Below are 18,530 nucleotides of genomic sequence, written 5' to 3' on the forward strand. Positions count from 1 at the left end.
TTATCCGCTAAAGAATCCTCACTTCCCTGATGAGGACCTTAGCACCTGCATCAGTCTTCTCCTTCATCCCAATTTCTGCCATCATCCCAAGAGAACTTGAGCCCCAGTATCACTCCATGGCCTTACACATTTCACGGCACAGTCTCATTTACATCCCTACATACTAAAAATCTCTTCATCTTAGGCAATTAAGTCTTAATCACCAAATCCAATAAAGAATCTTCAGACGTTCTTACTTAACTTCACTCTAGCACTTCTCGCTATCAGCTTCTTCTCCTCTACCTTCCATTTTACTCGTCTCTTCTGGTTTTTATCCTATCAGATTATTCCCTTTCAATCCTTCTTGTTTCACTACAACTTTATATTTGTCATCTTTCATTTATTCGCTCCCTGTACTGAATCCTTTAACAGCATCCCTCACCATCAGGATGAAACCCAAACTCCCTGACACAGTGTCTAGACAGTCTAAATCAGCTTACCCTTCCAGTTCCTTTCTCAATCACTCAAAGACTAACACACCACCTCCCCTACTCTACCATCACCATCACCACCACCACCATGCACCAAAATCTTTGCCTGCACTGAGCATCCATGTTAGAGAGTGAAACTGAAGCTTCCCCTCTTGGTGTCCTTTTTCTAGACTGGTTTGCCAACCATCCTCACAGGAGACAGTGGTGGTGTACATGGAGGACATAGTTACAGAGCACAGGACATACCCAGTGAACCTTCTGCTCTGCACGATGGATGGATGCATGGATGCAGATGGATGTCCATGACATCCGACGGAGAGATCACAGGTAAAATAGCCAAGTATTTGAAAAACGCAAAATAGAACGCCTGCTGAAATGTCAAAGTCCCTTGGAGACCACGAATTAACCATAAGGGGATAAACTTGTAATGAAAATTACCCCCTTCTCATTTACCTGAAACCGATTTTAAGACCTCTTCCATCGTTGTGCATTTTTGTTTTGATGATGTAAACAAAAACTGGAAATGTGAGGAAGCACATTTCCTCTTGTCCTCTGAATGGAAATCTGGAGGGAAAAATTTTAAACGTGCTTAGTTTCCACATTTGCTGAAAATCTTCTTTGAGATGCCAGGTGTGAGAGTGGGAGAAGAGATTGTTTCCTACCACTGTGGCCATATAATCAAAAATGTTATGATGTGTATATTTTCAAGTGCTCTAGAAGGATCAAAGGTCAGAAAAAGCAATATTTGATCTTTGTTATAAACAAAATAAGATACATGCATATATTTAGGGATAAAGCATCAAGTGTCTGTCTCACTTTCAAATGATTCAGCTGATATTGGCTTCTAATATCTTTAACCAGAGGGTGGAGTTACATGGATGATTTCTATATGAAACAGTGGAGGGAACTAAAATTGAACACCCCAAAGTTTGATATCTTTCACCCAACAACAGTCAGCTTCTCAGGCACAAGGCAAATAAGTAAAAGTTAATATGCAATGGCCTCCAGCCCACCTACTGGAGACACCAAAAACTGGGTTCTGGTTCTATAGTAATTAATTCCTAAAACCCTAGTTCTAGTGCCTCAGTGTCTCCATCTTTAACAGCTCTGGTTTCTACATTTTCTTCCAATGACATCTTAGTTGGTTATAATTTCTACTCATTATCAATTGGAATTTTGCCAATGTAATTTTAAAAAAGAGGATAGAAAATAATAAAGAGTAGAAATACATTTTAATATAATTTTACTAACAATATTATAATAAACTCAATATTTCTTAAAGAACACTTGTATGTATCATATCCCAGGAGCCTTGATTAATTTCAATTAAAACTTTGGGGAAGAACAGAAACTGCTCAAGTAAAATTTTTACTCAAAATTTTTACGAACTCAGAAGTCTTTTTTAAAAATCCTCTTCATTTCTTTTAAGATTTAAAGAAAAAAAACATGATCATGAAACTGAGTTTAGATCAAGCCATTTTCTGGATTAATTTCCCAAAGAAATATTGCCTCTGTTGTTGCTACAAAAACCTATACTTGTGCATTCATTTCCAACCTATTGAGGTTGGAAATGTTCACATTCTAATTGAACCATAATTGGTAAAAAAAAAAAAAAAAAAAAAAAATTAAGCCCAAGGGGGGAAAATAGTCAATGGAAACAGAAAATATTGTGGTTTACCCGCAAGAGAAGGCTATATTCCTCCTCTGAATCTCATCTGAAAAGTCTTACTCTCCTCCAAAGTGGTAAGAAAGTCTTGACTGAAGAGGTGAACTGGGATAGAGAAGCAAGGGTGGCCGTGAGCTTCAGGACAAAACTGGGAAGAAGTTTGGACTTGGCCCATAAATAAGCCAGGGCCGAAAGGTCTTTGGAGAGGAAGAGTGGATCCTAAGACTCACATGCTCCTCCAACATGGCAGTAGCTGGTGGGGAACATCCTCTCACCGTGGAATCAACCAACATGAACTCAGTAGCGTGCCCAGTTTCTAACAAGAATCAGGCAATTCCAGCAGCAACATAACATAAGGATAAAGCTAAGCTGATGCTGGAGCCAGCTAGACCTCCTTACAATCTGTATGCCTTGAGATGGGTCTCTTCACAGCACTGAGTCTGCATTTCTCAGTCTGTGGGGCAGGAGCCATAATGGGCATATCACTGGGTAACAGTGAGGATCATTGCTGACATAGACAACTCACCTGTTGAGAAGGAATCAATAAATTTAAGCTACTGTTACAAGTCTTAGGTAGTGAGCAAACGTGATATTCAGAGCAAATTTGTTTTTAAAGGCATGGGAGTGGTAAAGAACAGAGGCAAATAAAAAAAAATACTTCATTGAAACATTTTGATTTCTGCAATATTAGTAAAATCCTCATCCATTTTCCTCAAGGAATATTACTTAATCTGAGAAATGGGGAGATCAAAAAGTATTATAAAAATCTAATCAACACCCTCTAGTTATCTCTAATGACTTAACTTTCATTTCAGGATACTATCCAAAAGAGTAGGCAAGCTTTTTCTTAAGGCCTGGAAGATTTTGTGTAGAGTATAATGGATTCATACAATTTTGGATTCCTTTGCAATTAACCTCTATTTGTCATATTTTAAAGCTCTAAAGTTTAACTACAGGTTATTCCCCCATTAAAATCCTTGCAATGCTTATATATAGCAATGTTTTTAATTACCAAATTTTTTGACTTTTTCTGAGTCCATATGAAAGATAACTTTGTATTCTCCTCCTAAGGACCCAGACTGAAGATAATGCGTCCCATACTGGTCAATCAATCTTCGGTAGGCACTGTAGTCATACAGAGAGGGAAGGTAAGAGAGTTCCTTCCAGAATGACTCAGCCAGTTGTAAAAATTCCGGATTGTTATTGATAAACTGAGCCACTTCAACAGTGTTCTGAAGAACCAACAATTGATAACTCTATAGGAATAAGAAAGAGTAAAAGGCATTTTAGGTTGAAGATTAAAAGACAACAGAAATAGTTTCTGGTCCAATGTCTCCATCAACAGTCACCTACATTAATGCAGACTTTATGAATTTTTTTTTTTTTGATGCATAACGAGGTCTCTTCTGAGCCCACCCACTTGAAGCAATCTAAGGAATTTTTGGAATCTCAAACAGGAATAACATCTGAGTGATGACTTCATAACTTGTTTTATAGCTAACTTTTAAAACCCCAAGACAAAATTGTTATGCCCTCCTCAACTAGCAAAAAGGAATCAGCATCATTAACTACTAAATAATCTCACAAATAGGGATATAATGTCCTTAGAGTCCACATCTTGACAATGACTTATCAGTAGGGTGATCTAATTTATCTTTCATACTGGGGTATTTACAGGGTAAGCCACTTAATAATGAGATCTTTTAAACCCTTCCTAGGCATCTTTTCATGATATCCAAGACAGAGTTAACTTACACTAAATTCTCACTTATATGAATAATATAATATGAATATGATAAATGTTTTTACACTCATATTTCCAGTTAGTCATAAAACAAATAATATCTATATTCCTTTATATCTTACTTATGTGATTTATTTATCAAGTTACTGACTTTAAGAATGAGATGAATTATGCATATAATGAATGATAATCAGCCTGAAAAATACTTCACCACTAAGTATGTATCAATTAGTATAATTCATCCCAACTCTTCAGGTTGCCCATGATGAAAGTCTTAGTATCTCAAAACAACAGAATATCTAAAGTTAAGTCTTTTAACTCCTCAGATGAAAATGTTGGTCTCTCCAAAGTAATAAGGTATTTTAACATCTTTTATTGTAATACAGCTTATTTGAAAAACTCTAGTATTAGTGTTTCAGAAGCACATCTTCATTGGATTTTTGAAATAGTATATAACACCTATAGTACCATCAGTAATCATGAATTAGAAATTTAGGCTAGTTTTAACTAGAAGATTTTAAAGTTATAAGTATTTTTTGGATTTTTAAATAAGAACAAATAATGAGAAAATAAAAAGTGTAAATAAATACAATATGAAAGAGAATTAACAAGACAAAAGCTATACCTTTTAAAGAAGTATATTGGATTATCTCTTTGAAGAAGATACTATGCCCTAATTAAAAAATGATGGCTGATTATTTTGGTAAATACACTTTTGTTAATGTTAGAAATACTTAAACCAGCAAAATATGGAAAAGTTAATGAATATTTCACACTAACCTTTTTCTTAGTGAGTATATTCGTATTTGAAGAGTAACCGTGTGAAGAAGATGAAGAACTAAAAAAGAGGAAACGTCCTTTACTAGATGATGAATGTTCTGTTGATGTCTCTTTTACATAAGCCCAGGTACTATTATAAAATTCATTATTAAAATCATTATTTATTTTCACCTATAAAGAAAATGAAAATTTTTGCTGTGAGCAAATTAAGGTCTTAGATGTAACCAAGAATAATTTGTCATGGCTTCCCTGGTGGCACAGAGGGTAAAGAATTTTCTTGCAATGCAGGAGACCTGGGTGTGATTCCTGGATTGGGAAGATCCCCTGGAGAAGGAAATGACAATCCACTCTAGTACTCTGGCCTAGGAAATTTCATGGACAGAGGAACTTGGCAGGCTACACTCCTGGGGTTGTAAAAGTCAGACATGACTTAGTGACTAAACTACAACCACCACACCTTAAATATGTACCATAAAGAAAATGAAAAATTTTGCTATGATCAAATTAAGGCCTTAGATGGAACCAAGAGTCTTTCATCATGGATCCCTTCACATGGATACTTTCTTCACATGATCTTCTCCAAAAGACAAAGCTCTTCATTAATGTAAAACAACAGTGATTCTCACTAAGACCAGGCCTATATGACTGTAAAGAATAGAGTTCATTATAATAATTACTTAGTCCCTTATTATAACAATTAGTGCATTATTAGAATTACTCCTTGTCAACCAGGAGACATAGTACTAATAACAGCAATCCCATGTGATTCACAAAATATGTTTGTGTACAAACATCTTGCATTTTCCTTTAATGCCAGCATTTAGCCCAGAAGTGAGCAAATCACCAGAGTTACACTAACAGAGACCTACAAAGCAGCTGGCTCTTGACTTTTCATCCAATAGAGGGACACAGAGATGCAAACAGGTGATATGAACTAGTTAGATCTCTGGGGCTTTGTTTTTGAAATACTCTATATGATCCGTAGTGGATTTAAATTTCTAATTCTGTTAGACTTAAATAAATGCTAGGGTTGGAATTGTTTTTCCTTTGCTAGATGGTAGAAGAAAAAGCCATCCCAGAAGAATTTTAAAACAGACAACAGGATAGTCACATGTGGCTGAGAAGGGACAGCTCCAGCATTCATGGAGAAGACTATCACTTCTTTATCCTTTATTTTGCCCTAGATCAAGTGTCAAATGAGGCCTGTCAAGTAATATAAATGTTGGAAGCATCCAGTGGAAGGTAAGGTAATGAAGAAGTGAGCATACATCCCATCTAAGAGGGTCTAAACATTCAAACCCATCAGGCAGTCTTGTATGTTACTACAAGTTAGTTCATTGTCTTTATTTTGTGTATATGTTAAAATTTACACATAATTTTATTTTATAGAAAACACCTTTTTTGTAAACAAGGATAAATCAGACCTTATATCTGATTATATTAAGAATTATATCAATTATATAATAAGAATTATATAATATCAATTATATCAATTCTTAATATTAATTGATGCAGCCTTCAATCTCTTCCTTTTTTTTAACTTTTTATTTATTTTATTTTATTTTTTAACTTTACAATATTGTATTGGTTTTGCCATGTATCAACATGAATCCGCCACAGGTATACACGTGTGCCCCATCCTGAACCCTCCTCCCTCCTCCCTCCCTGTAGTGTGATCTTAAATTTGCTTCAATTAATACCCTCTTCACTCTGGCTAAGATCTTGAATTCCCCCAGACTGAGTCTTCCTCTGAAATCACAATGCAAACATCCTATACTCCGACTTTTTTACTCTTTCAACTCTCATTCTACTCTTGCCATAGCTTATTATTCAACTTCATAGAAAGAAGCTCTGCAAGTTACTTTCCCTTCTCTTTCCCTATCAGCACCTTCATTTTTTCACTTCCTTCCTGTTGTGGGTAAGCTTCATGGTTCATGACTTCAACCATTCTCATGCCAATGAACCTAACTCTTGCCAATGAGCCTTGTCTAGGTATGTCCTGCCACCATATTTGCCAGGCAGAAACTCAACTCTAGTTCAATCCTCACAGCCAAGCAGCTTAGCACTACTACAGAAAAATCACACAACTATCCATTGGTGATATAAGTTCATTCATGATTTCTAATTTCAGGGGAACCCTCAATACATGCCAGCAATCCTAAATCTCTAGCCAATTCTTTCTCCCATTCCCTACAGTATCAGTTTCAAAAGTTCTGCATCCATCTCAACCCCTCACTCTTACAGCCATTTCTTTCACTCTTGGAAGATAACCTTAATCTCATTCTTTACAAATATTCCCTCTGTCAGACAAGAGACTACTCATACTTCTGGCTAACAAATCTACAAACTTATGAACACCTTCACTTCCTTTCTGCACACGTGTTCCTCTTCCTATCTAAGGCTAATTTCTCTGACCTCTTTCTATACTGCATTTCTTCCCACCTCTCCAAAGGACCAATTAAATCGATTACTCCCTGTCTTACAGCTTCAAGTTTTCTTTCTCTACTGGTTCATTTCTATTAACACTTACACATATTCTGGGGCTTCTCAGGTGGTGCTAGTGGTAAAAATCTTGCCTGCCAGTACAGGAGATGTAAGAGGCATGAGTTAGATCCCTGGGTTGGGAAGAGCCCCTGGAGGAAGGCATGGCAACCCGCTGTGGTATTCTTGCCTGGAGAATCCCATGTACAGAGGAGCCTGGCAGACAACAGTCCATGGGGTTGCAAAGAATTGGACACAACTGAAGTGACTTAGCGTGCGCGCACACACACACACACACTCTAATCCTGCCAAAGTAAAAGGCACTACAATGACTCCAAAGTCACACTCCTGGCCTTCACACCCTATAGTTGTCATCTGCTAAAATAGTAGATGATACAACCTACCTACTTAGGTTATTATAAAGAAAAAATAAGGTACATTTAAAGCACTTGAAACAGTGCTTAGTATACAGAGGGCTCTTAATATATGTGAGATATTTTTATCATTATTCAAATTATTTTTTTGTTAACAAAGTAGATTTAGAAATCTTGGACAACTAGACATACCTTCAGAGGATGCAGAGGATCAGATAATTAAGCATTAATTAAAATTTCCTTTAGAATATGTTTTCGCTATTAATTTGACAGACATATCTGATCTCTAAATAACAAAGTGAGGTAAATCAAAGACAAATATCACATATCACTTTATGTGAAATCTAAAAAAATGACGCAAATGAACTTGTTTACAAGACAGAAACAGACTCACAGACATAGAAAACAAAACTTATGGCTACCAAAGGAAAGGAGAGGAACGACAAATTAATTGGGGATTGGCAGATATCAGCTACTAAATATTAAGATAGATAAACATCAAAGTCCAACTGTATAGCAGAGAGAACTATATTCAATATTTTGTAATAAACTATAATGGAAAAGAATCTGAAAAGAATATATATACATATATATATATTTAAAGACTCACTTTGCTATACACCAAAAACACGTTTCAAATCAGTTATATTTCAATAAAAATTTTAATATTATGAAGTACATCCAAGACCAAAGCAGGAGGATCCAGAAAGTTGTTTTTTCCACCCTGATCTTTGCTCACTGCCATCTGCAACTCATTACATGCTGAGAATAAACAAGACTGTCTTTCAGCATCTCCCAAGCTGAACTAAGCAGGGTGGCACCTTCCCAAAGTGACCATGGAGCAGGAATGTGCTTGAATTTCAAAGGCTTCCTTGCAGTATGAAAAACATGAGCAAACAGAGAACAAGCATAGCTTCAAAGTAAGTGGACTCCTCGGTAAGAAACGGGGTTTGTCCTGGGTACGCTATCAAGCTGATTTCCAAAACAGAGCGTAGAAGAGAGATTGACCAATTCTGTTTTCTGTTTATTTACTAATGTTTATGCTCCAACAAGCCAAAAGTCATGTTCTACCTGAAGAGGGCTGAATCTGCAGTGGCCCCCAGTCTGTCTGAACTGAGGAGAACGTCGACCACCTCTGTATTGGCACCTGGGTTTCACGCTTGCCTGACTGACTCACTGCCTGCTACTTCCACCTCACTTCCCTCGGGCTGGATTCTCAAAACATCTCTACTCTTCACTCGTAACAGGCTGTAATTTCCCTCTACCTCTGACAAACATTCCTTCAAATTCAGTGACTGGAAAGGCATTTCAGATGTCAATCCAAAAACCAAGCCACGCTGTGAAAAATGAATGGCAGGATTACACTGTTATTAAATTATTTTTCTTCTTCAGAAGTGGCAGGCTTCCAGCATGTCTTCCTTCCAACCATGTCAAAAGTCCTCTCCCTTATTATTTCTTCTGTTCTATATGTGTATGTATACACACACGCACACACGCACACACACACACACACTTCTCCCCCTTATAATAATGAAAGAATTATCAACACATTAACCTAGGAATAAGAGGAGAAAAATGTCTCTGCATATACCTACTCACATTCTCCCTTTAGGCCAAAGGATAAATTACAATACATGTTTTTCACCATGTTAGAATCTAGAGTTGAAAAAGCATTTAATACAATACATTGGGAGAGTAAACTGGGCTTCCCTGGTAGATCAGCTGGTAAAGAATATACCTGCAATGCAGGAGACCCCAGTTCAATTCCTGGGTTGGGAAGATCCTCTGGAGAATGGATAGGCTACCCACTCCAGTATTCTTGGGCTTCCCTGGTGGCTCAGATGGTAACGAATCTGCAGTGTGGGAGACCTGTGTTCGATGCCTGGTTGGAAAGATCCCCTGGAGGAGGGCATGGCACCCCACTCCAGTATTCTTGCCTGGAGAATCCCCATGGACAGAGGAGCCTCGTGGGCTACAGTGCATGAGGTCACAAAGAGCAACTAAGCACAGCACAGGGAGAGTAAAATATACTAGAAAAATGAAGGGCTGTGAAGTCTGACATACTGGCGTGTGTACTAAATCACTTCAGCCATGTCCAACTCTGTGCGACCCTATGGGCTGGAGCCCGACAGTCTCCTCTGTCCAAGGGATTCTCCAGGCAAGAATACTGGAGTAGGTTGCCATACCCTCCCCCATGGGATCTTCCCAACCCAGAGAGCAAACCCATGTCCCTTAGATCTCCTGTATTAGCAGGCCGATTCTTTACCACTAGCACCACCTGGGGCATGCTGGAACTGAGCCCTAAGCCTTACTACTTATTAATTTAGTGACTTAGAGCAAGTCAGTTGAAGTCCTCTGAGCCTTGATTTCTACTTATACAAAACAGTAAAATATTACTTACCTTCCATAGATATTGTGAAGATATTGTGATTAAAATTATACAAATTTCTTAAAATAGTGCGGATGCCACCAGAGATATTCAAAACTTGGTAGCCATGATCATTTTTCAGATATGTTTCACTTTTCATTTTCATGATTCAATAATTTTTAAATGTAACTTAATTCCATTATAAGTTGGAGGTTTGTGGGTTTGCTCCTTATAATCAGAACTGCTTTCTGAAGATGGCTAATTTTGGTAAACTAAAGGCCCTTCCCTCTGAACATTCTAATAGTTTTGCTTTACAAATTTGGGAGTAATCAGTAAGGAGGGTTGAACTGGAAAATTTCAATTTCTTGGAAGATGAAAGGAAAGGCATGAGAGAGGAAACCTTGGAAAAGAAGAGCAAGAAACAGGTTAAAACAGGATGAGACCAGAAACTTCTTTTTGTTGAGGTTGCGGAAGGACAGACAATTTAAGATGGAAGATCGCAACTGTTTTTGTTGAATGAGTTGGCATTGCTACAGCAGACAATCTCTATGTTCCCTTTAAATCTTCAGGAATTTACCCTAAAGCCATTACGCTTTTGTCTGAGTAGATTTTGTGTGGAAATCAAGGAACAGGATGAGATTAGGTAGTGTGTATGACAGAAACAGCCCGCAAGAAGCAGCCCTCAAGACCATAAATGAAGTTTAAAAGCCTGGAATACAGATGCTGGCAATGATGTGGAGCACAGGTCACTCTTCCACACTGCTGGTGGGGTATAGACGGACCATATATATATATATATCATTTTGGAAACTTTAGACAAATATAACCTATACATAACCTACAAGGCAGCCATTCGAGTTCCAGGTGTTTGCCCTAGAGAAACTCTAGCTCATTGGCATGGAACAACTCATGCACAAGAACGTTCAAGGCATTTTCATAAGAAAAAAAAAAAAAGGAAATAGTAGTAAAAATGCCATCTATATCAGCATGAATAAATTTCAAAACTAACCTTGAGTGAAAGAACGATTCACAGAAGAAAACATACTATATGATTTATCTGTGTAAGTGGCAAAGAATAAGCATACGGGATAAACATATACAGGAAAACAAGGAAGTGATTAATATCAACACAAAATGTAAGATAGCGTTTACACGGGCTGTACAGGTGGAGAGGATGCAACAGAGAGGGGCAGACGGGAGTTTTTAAGTCACCAGCAATACTCTATTTCTTAAGGTGGGTGCTAGGCATACATGAGTCCTATTTGTGTAATTGTTTTGTTGTCCAGTTGCTAAATCTTATCCAACTCTTTGGAACCCCATGGACTGCAGCACGCCAAGCTTCCCTGTCCTTCACTATCTCCTGGAGTTTGCTCAAACTCATGTCCGTTGAGTTGGTGATCCAACCATCTAATCCTCTGTTGTCCCCTTCTCCTCCTGCCTTCAATCTTTCCCAGTATCAGGTTCTTTTCCAATGAGTCAGCTCCTCGCATTAGGTGGCCAAAGTATTGGAGCCTCAGTATCAGTCCTTCCAATGAATATTCAAGATTGATTTCCTTTAGTATTGACTGGTTTGATCTTATTAGTTTTCTCCAAACTGCAAGTATATGTTATTCACATGCTTCTGTACATATGAAATATTTCATAATTGCTGCCACCAGGGGGAGACTCTGTGGCCAGCAGAGGCCCCGTTGGCAGTGCTGCTTCCTGACCCGCTGGTCTTCCGGAGTTATTACATTAGTGACATCCTGGAGCGTGTGCTCTGTTTTGGAGGGAATATCCTGAATATTACAGGGAACGTGCTCCTGGCACTCTGAACAGTGGAAGAGAATCCACTGGGTGACATCATTACCCTGGTGGCCAAATGGAGGCTGCAGATACAGAAGTAATTTGGAATCTGCCATATCAGAGCTAAAGATAGTTCCCTGCAGCTAAAGATAATTCCCCCACCAAGGATTGATCTCCCCCCAACCTCCACAGTGAAAGCATGGAGTCCCAACCACTGGACCATCAGAGAATTCCTTATTTTTCATTTTTAAGTAATGTTATATAAGTGGTATCATACAGGATGTACTTGTGGGCTACTTTAATTCAGCATAACTTGCAATTCATCCATGTTGTAGTGTGTATAAGTAGCTCATTCCTTTGCATCGCTGGGTAGTATTGTATTGTATGGATGTAATATCTACTCACTTTTGATCTATAATTGGATTGTTGTCAGATTTTAGCTATCACAAATAAAGCTGCTATGAACATCTGTGTAAAAAAAAAATTAAAAATAAATGCATTTTTAACCATGGCAGTGGTTAGGAAATTATCACAATCAGTTACGACCAGAGTCTTGAGTTTTAACACCCACACAGGGACAGACCATTAGGTTCTGGGAGCATGGAATTGAAAATGAGACAATAGATATTTCAGCATGAATGACACAAATTAAAAGTATTATTGCCCTGTACCCCAGAGTTAAAGAATATGTGTTCTTAACAAACTAGAGAATATAACATAAAAGAAGTAGACTCACAGATAAGGGAAACAAACTAAAGGGTTACCAGTGGAGGGGGTGGGGAGAGGGGGCAACACCGGAGGGGAGAGGAGGAGGCACTAACTAGCAGGAGGTGTAAGACAGGCTCAAGGATGAATTGTAAAACACCGGGAATATAGCCAGGATTTTTTTAACAACTGTAAATGGAAAGTAACCTTTAAAAACTGAATAAAATTTTTTAAATGTTTACAAATAAATAAAACATTTTTAAAAAGAAAATATATTCTTTTTAAGCTCATATAAGACATTTATAAGAACTGATCGCACATGAGGCTACAAGTAAACTCAACAAAATATCAAAAAGCTCAATATCATAAATAATTATCTCTGGCAACAGTTTACAGACTAGAAAGACATTAAATCCATAATTAAGTACCTGGAATGTGTAGGAGAGGATATTTCCACTCAGTCTGTAGAAATCTCTCCCATCCCCACTATACACCTTTCTGCATTGACCACCAAAACTTTTGGTATTGAGGACTTGGTTTCTAAACTGGCCCGTTAGTGCATTGTAACTGTTAAAAAAAAAAAAAAAAAAAAATGAAAGAAGAAAAGGCTGTTAAAAACCAGAAATAGCAGTTGCTGAAACAGGCATCATTAGTGAACTCTGGATGTTCTTGAAACACATTACAGTTAAGCATCTCTGGGCGATCTCAAATAAAATCCTCCTAAAGCACACCATACATTACCAACTCCCCCTGATTGGTATAATGGCTAACACTAATGAATGGGGAAACCCAAGATCTTTTTAGCCCTAAGAACAGCTCTTTTGTATCTATGGCAACAGCTGGTTTTGAATTGCATCTTTAGATAAAACCAATACAATTAAGATTACTCTTGAGGAGATAGAACTCTCTACAAATGAATTTCAACTAATTGGCCCCTTAGCATGCTAACTGGTATACTCTTTGGAGTAATTTTACCACTTTTCTGTTAACACATTTCACATCTATCAGTCTCAGAGATTATCTTAAAACCTTGAAACCTTAACTTGAGCCTGACCTTTAAAAGTTTTTCAGAATTCTTTTTGAAAAGGCAAAGAGGATCACTCTAACTTCACTTGAAAGTTCCCAGCTAGCTGAGACAATTACTTTTCATCCCGAAGGTCCCAACACAATTTCTCTTTTCTTCCACTGCTCTCCTTCTGTGGTCTCTCAATTCCCTTAAATAGCCCCACATCATTGAATTAGTTCTCCTCCCCATCTCCCTCTCCCATAGGGTGACTGACTGGCCAGGTTTTCCCAGGTCTGAGGGGTTTCCTTGGATGCAGGATTCTCAGTGCTAAACCCAGGACGCTGCAGGGACAACTGGTCCTTCCAAGCTTTACCGCATATACTTACAGGTGTATATGTAGGGATTTTTTTTAATGTTTCAGGATGTGGCAAAGAGATCTAAGTAAAGGTTGACTATTAGTTGATTTGCTCTTAGATTTACCAAACCACAGACTAAAACACAACAAAATGAAAACTACAGCTCGTAGATGTATACAGGAAGCCACTCAGCACCTTACCCACGTCCGGTAAGCTCTATGTTTGGAGGAGGTTTATCCTTGTCACAGGCAGGTCTGCTTTCTGCATCCTCGCATCTGTCTTCATCAGCACCGTCCTCTTCACAGTCAGAATCCCCATTGCAAACTAAAGATTTGCTGATGCACTGACCTGAACACAAGACCATCCACCACACAAAAATATTAGAGGAAAAAAGGAAAACACTACCTGGGGTCAAAAGGTTTCAGCCTGGGCTCCCAACACAGTACTGATACTCTAGTGTGAATTTAAGATAAACCCTCACTGCCCAAGGAATGAACGCTGATTATTTTGGTCCTCATTTTGCAACATGCAAAATTGATTCTGACCTTGCTGCTGCTGCTGCTGCTGCTAAGTCGCTTCAGTCGTGTCCAACTCTGTGCGACCCCAGAGATGGCAGCCCACCAGGCTCCCCGGTCCCTGGGATTCTCCAGACAAGAACACTGGAGTGGGTTGCCATTTCCTTCTCCAATGCATGAAGGTGAAAAGAGAAAGTGAAGTCACTCAGTCATGTCCGACTCTTAGCGACCCCATGGACTGCAGCTTACCAGGCTCCTCCGCCCATGGGATTTTCCAGGCAAGAGTACTGGAGTGGGGTGCCATTGCCTCTGACCTTGCATGAACAATAAAATTGAAAACAGAACCCAAATTCAAATTCCAGGCTCTTATCCATAACCATCAAGCATTTTGGTCTCTAAAATCATACAAGGTCAACCATTGGGAAGACAGATTGACTTCCTGCTCTTCAACTTTTGATTTCTTTTCTGAAATCACTGATGAAGATGCCGAAGTCCTGCCTTTCTTGGTATTTTAAATATATATGCTTTGAGAGCATGGGGACTGGATTAAAAAAATAAAATTCATTCTGAAGGCTGTCTTTTCACCTTGCTTATACTTTCTTTTGCTGTGCAGAAGCTTTTAAATTTTAATTAGATCCCATTTGTTTATTTTTGCTTTTATTTCCAATATTCTGGGAGGTGGGTCATAGAGGATCCTGCTGTGATGTATGTCAGAGAGTGTTTTGCCTATGTTCTCCTCTAGGAGTTTTATAGTTTCTGGTCTTACGTTTAGATCTTTAATCCATTTTGAGTTTATTTTTGTGTATGGTGTTAGAAAGTGTTCTAGTTTCATTCTTTTACAAGTGGTTGACCAGTTTTCCCAGCACCACTTGTTAAAGAGATTGTCTTTTCTCCATTGTATATTCTTGCCTCCTTTGTCAAAGATAAAGTGTCCATAGATGCGTGGGTTTATCTCTGGGCTTTCTATTTTGTTCCATTGATCTATATTTCTGTCTTTGTGCCAGTACCATACTGTCTTGATGACTGTGGCTTTGTAATAGAGCCTGAAGTCAGGCAGGTTGATTCCTCCAGTTATAAGCAAGGTGAAAAGACAGCCTTCAGAATGGGAGAAAATAATAGCAAATGAAGCAACTGACAAACAACTAATCTCAAAAATATACAAGCAACTCCTACAGCTCAACTCCAGAAAAATAAACAACCGAATCAAAAAATGGGCCAAAGAACTAAATAGACATTCCTCCAAAGAAGACATACAGATGGCTAACAAACACATGAAAAGATGCTCAACATCACTCATTATCAGAGAAATGCAAATCAAAACCACTATGAGGTACCATTTCACACCAGTCAGAAAGGCTGCGATCCAAAAGTCTACAAGCAATAAATGCTGGAGAGGGTGTGGAGAAAATGGAACCCTCTTACACTGTTAGTGGGAATGCAAACTAGTACAGCCACTATGGAGAACAGTGTGGAGAGTCCTTAAAAAACTGGAAATAGAACTGCCATACGACACAGCAATCCCACTGCTGGGCATACACACTGAGGAAACCAGAATTGAAAGAGACACGTGTACCCCAGTGTTCATCACAGCACTGTTTATAATAGCCAGGACATGGAAGCAACCTAGATGTCCATCAGCAGATGAATGGATAAGAAAGCTGTGGTACATATACACAATGGAGTATTACTCAGCCATTAAAAAGAATACATTTGAATCAGTTCTAATGAGGTGGATGAATCTGGAGCCTATTATACAGAGTGAAGTAAGCCAGAAAGAAAAACACCAATACAGTATACTAATGCATATATATGGAATTTAGAAAGATGGCAACAACAACCCTGTATTCGAGACAGCAAAGGAGACACAAATGTATAGAACAGTCTTTTGGACTCTGTGGGAGAGGGAGAGGGTGGGATGATTTGGGAGAATGGCATTAAAACATGTATAATATCATATAAGAAACGAATCGCCAGTCCAGGTTCGATGCAAGATACAGGAAGCTTGGGGCTGGTGCACTGGGATGACCCAGAGGGATGGTATGGGGAGGGAGGTGGGAGGGGGCTTCAGGATGGGGAACACGTGTACACCCGTGGCGGATGCATGTTGATGTATGGCCAAACCAATAAATATTGTAAAGTAAAAAAAATAATAATAAAAAAATAAAATTCAACATTTATTTAATACCTTCTTTGTTCTAGACACTCCTGGGTGTTGGGATGCAAGTAAAAAGGAATTCACCAGGCTTTTCATACACTTTACAATCTAATAGGAAAGAGTGTGAAGATAGATCATTGCAATTCAGCAGTATCAGTTTAGTTCAGTTCAGTCGCTCAGTCGTATCCGACTCTTTGCGACCCCATGAATCGCAGCACGCCAGGCCTCCCTGTCCATCACCAACTCCCGGAGTTCACTCAGACTCACATCCATCGAGTCAGTGATGCCATCCAGCCATAACTGTCATGATAGATACAAGCTGAGAGTACCAGAAGCAAGAGAGGAAACACTAGAGGTACCAGATGATCTAGCCCCTGCCTCCCTCCCCAGTATCATCTCCAGCCATTCTCTTACCAGCTGCTTACACCCTAGTCATACTGGATCACTTACCTAAATCAAAGGTCAATCTTTTTGCCATCTCCACAGACTTTGCAGATAGTTTTCTCAACCTCAAAGGGGTTTCTCTACTTCTCGCCTACTTGTCGTTCAAAAATCAGATTGTATATTATCTTCTTTCAAAAACCACCCCTCCCCCACAAACTATGATGTATGGCCTTCATTTGTGTCCTAATAGCAAGCATGGCACAAAACTGTCCTGCCAGCCCATCCCACTATGCTTTTGATCCAATGCAACAAACGTTTGTTGAGAGTCTACTATGTAGTACACACTCCAGATGAAAAAAATAAAAGAAATAAAATCCACATCTTCAAGGAATTCACAGTCTACCAAGAGACACCCAGGGCAACATATACTTCAGATTACAGATGATACAACACACATGGAAAACATGGAAAGTAATTTGTTAAGTAGCTTTATTAGTTGGGTGTTTAGGGAAGGTTTCCCTAAGGAGGCATCGTCTGACTCGGGTTTTGAAATTAAAATAGGAGTTAGAGAGGTATTGTTGAGAAACACTTCTAACACAGGAAGTTTTTATGTACTATTCTGCCCATAAAACTAAGACTTTTGAGGGAAGAGGCTGTTTCATTCTACATTCGTAACCCTCATTTCTGTATCTGAACATAACAAGAATAATAAATGCTTGCTAAAAGTTGTTGAATTAACCTGTCTGCACAAGTGCAACACAATGCATGCCTGCTAAGCTGCTTCAGTTGTGTCCAGCTCTCTGTGACTCTATGGACCGCAGTCCACCAGGCTCCTCTGTCAACAGGATTCTCCAGGCAAGACTACTGGAGTGGGTTGCCATGCCCCCTCCTCCAGGGAATCTTTCCAAATCAGGGATGGAACCCATGTCTCCTCCATCTCCTGCAGGAGATGCAGGACGGTTCTTTACCACTAGTGTCACCTAGGAAGCCCAAGACAAGAGGTCAAATAATATCTAATCCAAAGCTGTGTTCAGTCCCCTATGCATAGACATGACCTGTATCACTCCTTAATTAACTAATTAGAGCTGCTTTTCTTGTAAACATAAAAATAATTCGGGCAATAATAGTGTTTTTGCCTGACTTGTCTTTATTCCAGTCTCCTTCTACATCTTAACCAAAAATGCAATGTCAGGAACTGTTTGGGTCTGTCAACAGCCATGTTTCTTTTCAAAGAGTATCCCCATCTTTATTACTGGATGCCACCCATGCATTTGAAAGAATGATAGTTGAGTATGCAAATAATATGCCAATAAAAATCCAACTGTTTCGGGGGAAAACTGGTATAGGCTAATATAAATGCAGTACAACTCAACAAGTATATACTGAGCAAGTTAAACAAATAACATTTGAATTTACCCTCTGCGTGCTCAGCCTATGAGAAGCAAATACCTGAGAAACACCTGAAACGTTCTCCACATCCGTCTTCTGTTGGACATCCTCGAGTAGGTTGACATGGTTGTGTTTCAAAAGCACTTCCCACACAGGAATGGCCGCCGTATTGTCCATAAACAGCAATTGACCGCCTGCGAGTCTAAATACAAAACAAACACATTTCCAGTATCTCCAGGTTCCTTTATCTGAGAAATAAAATCTGAGATAAATTAATAATTTGGAGAAATGACATTTATAAAATTTTTCTGGTGTACTACAGAAGTAAAATGTCCAAAATCAATGAATCCAG

General features: G+C 38.7%; 1 protein-coding gene across 1 annotated transcript in view; it reads right to left on the reverse strand.

The window, feature by feature from the left end:
• Positions 1-18,530, reverse strand: part of C7 (complement C7) — a 57,031-nt gene that overhangs the window by 28,289 nt on the left and 10,212 nt on the right. Inside the window, 6 exon segments of the mRNA NM_001045966.1 lie at positions 924-1,034; positions 3,149-3,392; positions 4,661-4,831; positions 12,802-12,940; positions 13,936-14,083; positions 18,239-18,380. Coding sequence (NP_001039431.1) covers positions 924-1,034; positions 3,149-3,392; positions 4,661-4,831; positions 12,802-12,940; positions 13,936-14,083; positions 18,239-18,380 — 955 coding nt within the window.

The sequence above is a fragment of the Bos taurus genome, chromosome 20, assembly GCF_002263795.3.
Source record: "Bos taurus isolate L1 Dominette 01449 registration number 42190680 breed Hereford chromosome 20, ARS-UCD2.0, whole genome shotgun sequence".
Taxonomy (NCBI): domain Eukaryota; kingdom Metazoa; phylum Chordata; class Mammalia; order Artiodactyla; family Bovidae; genus Bos; species Bos taurus.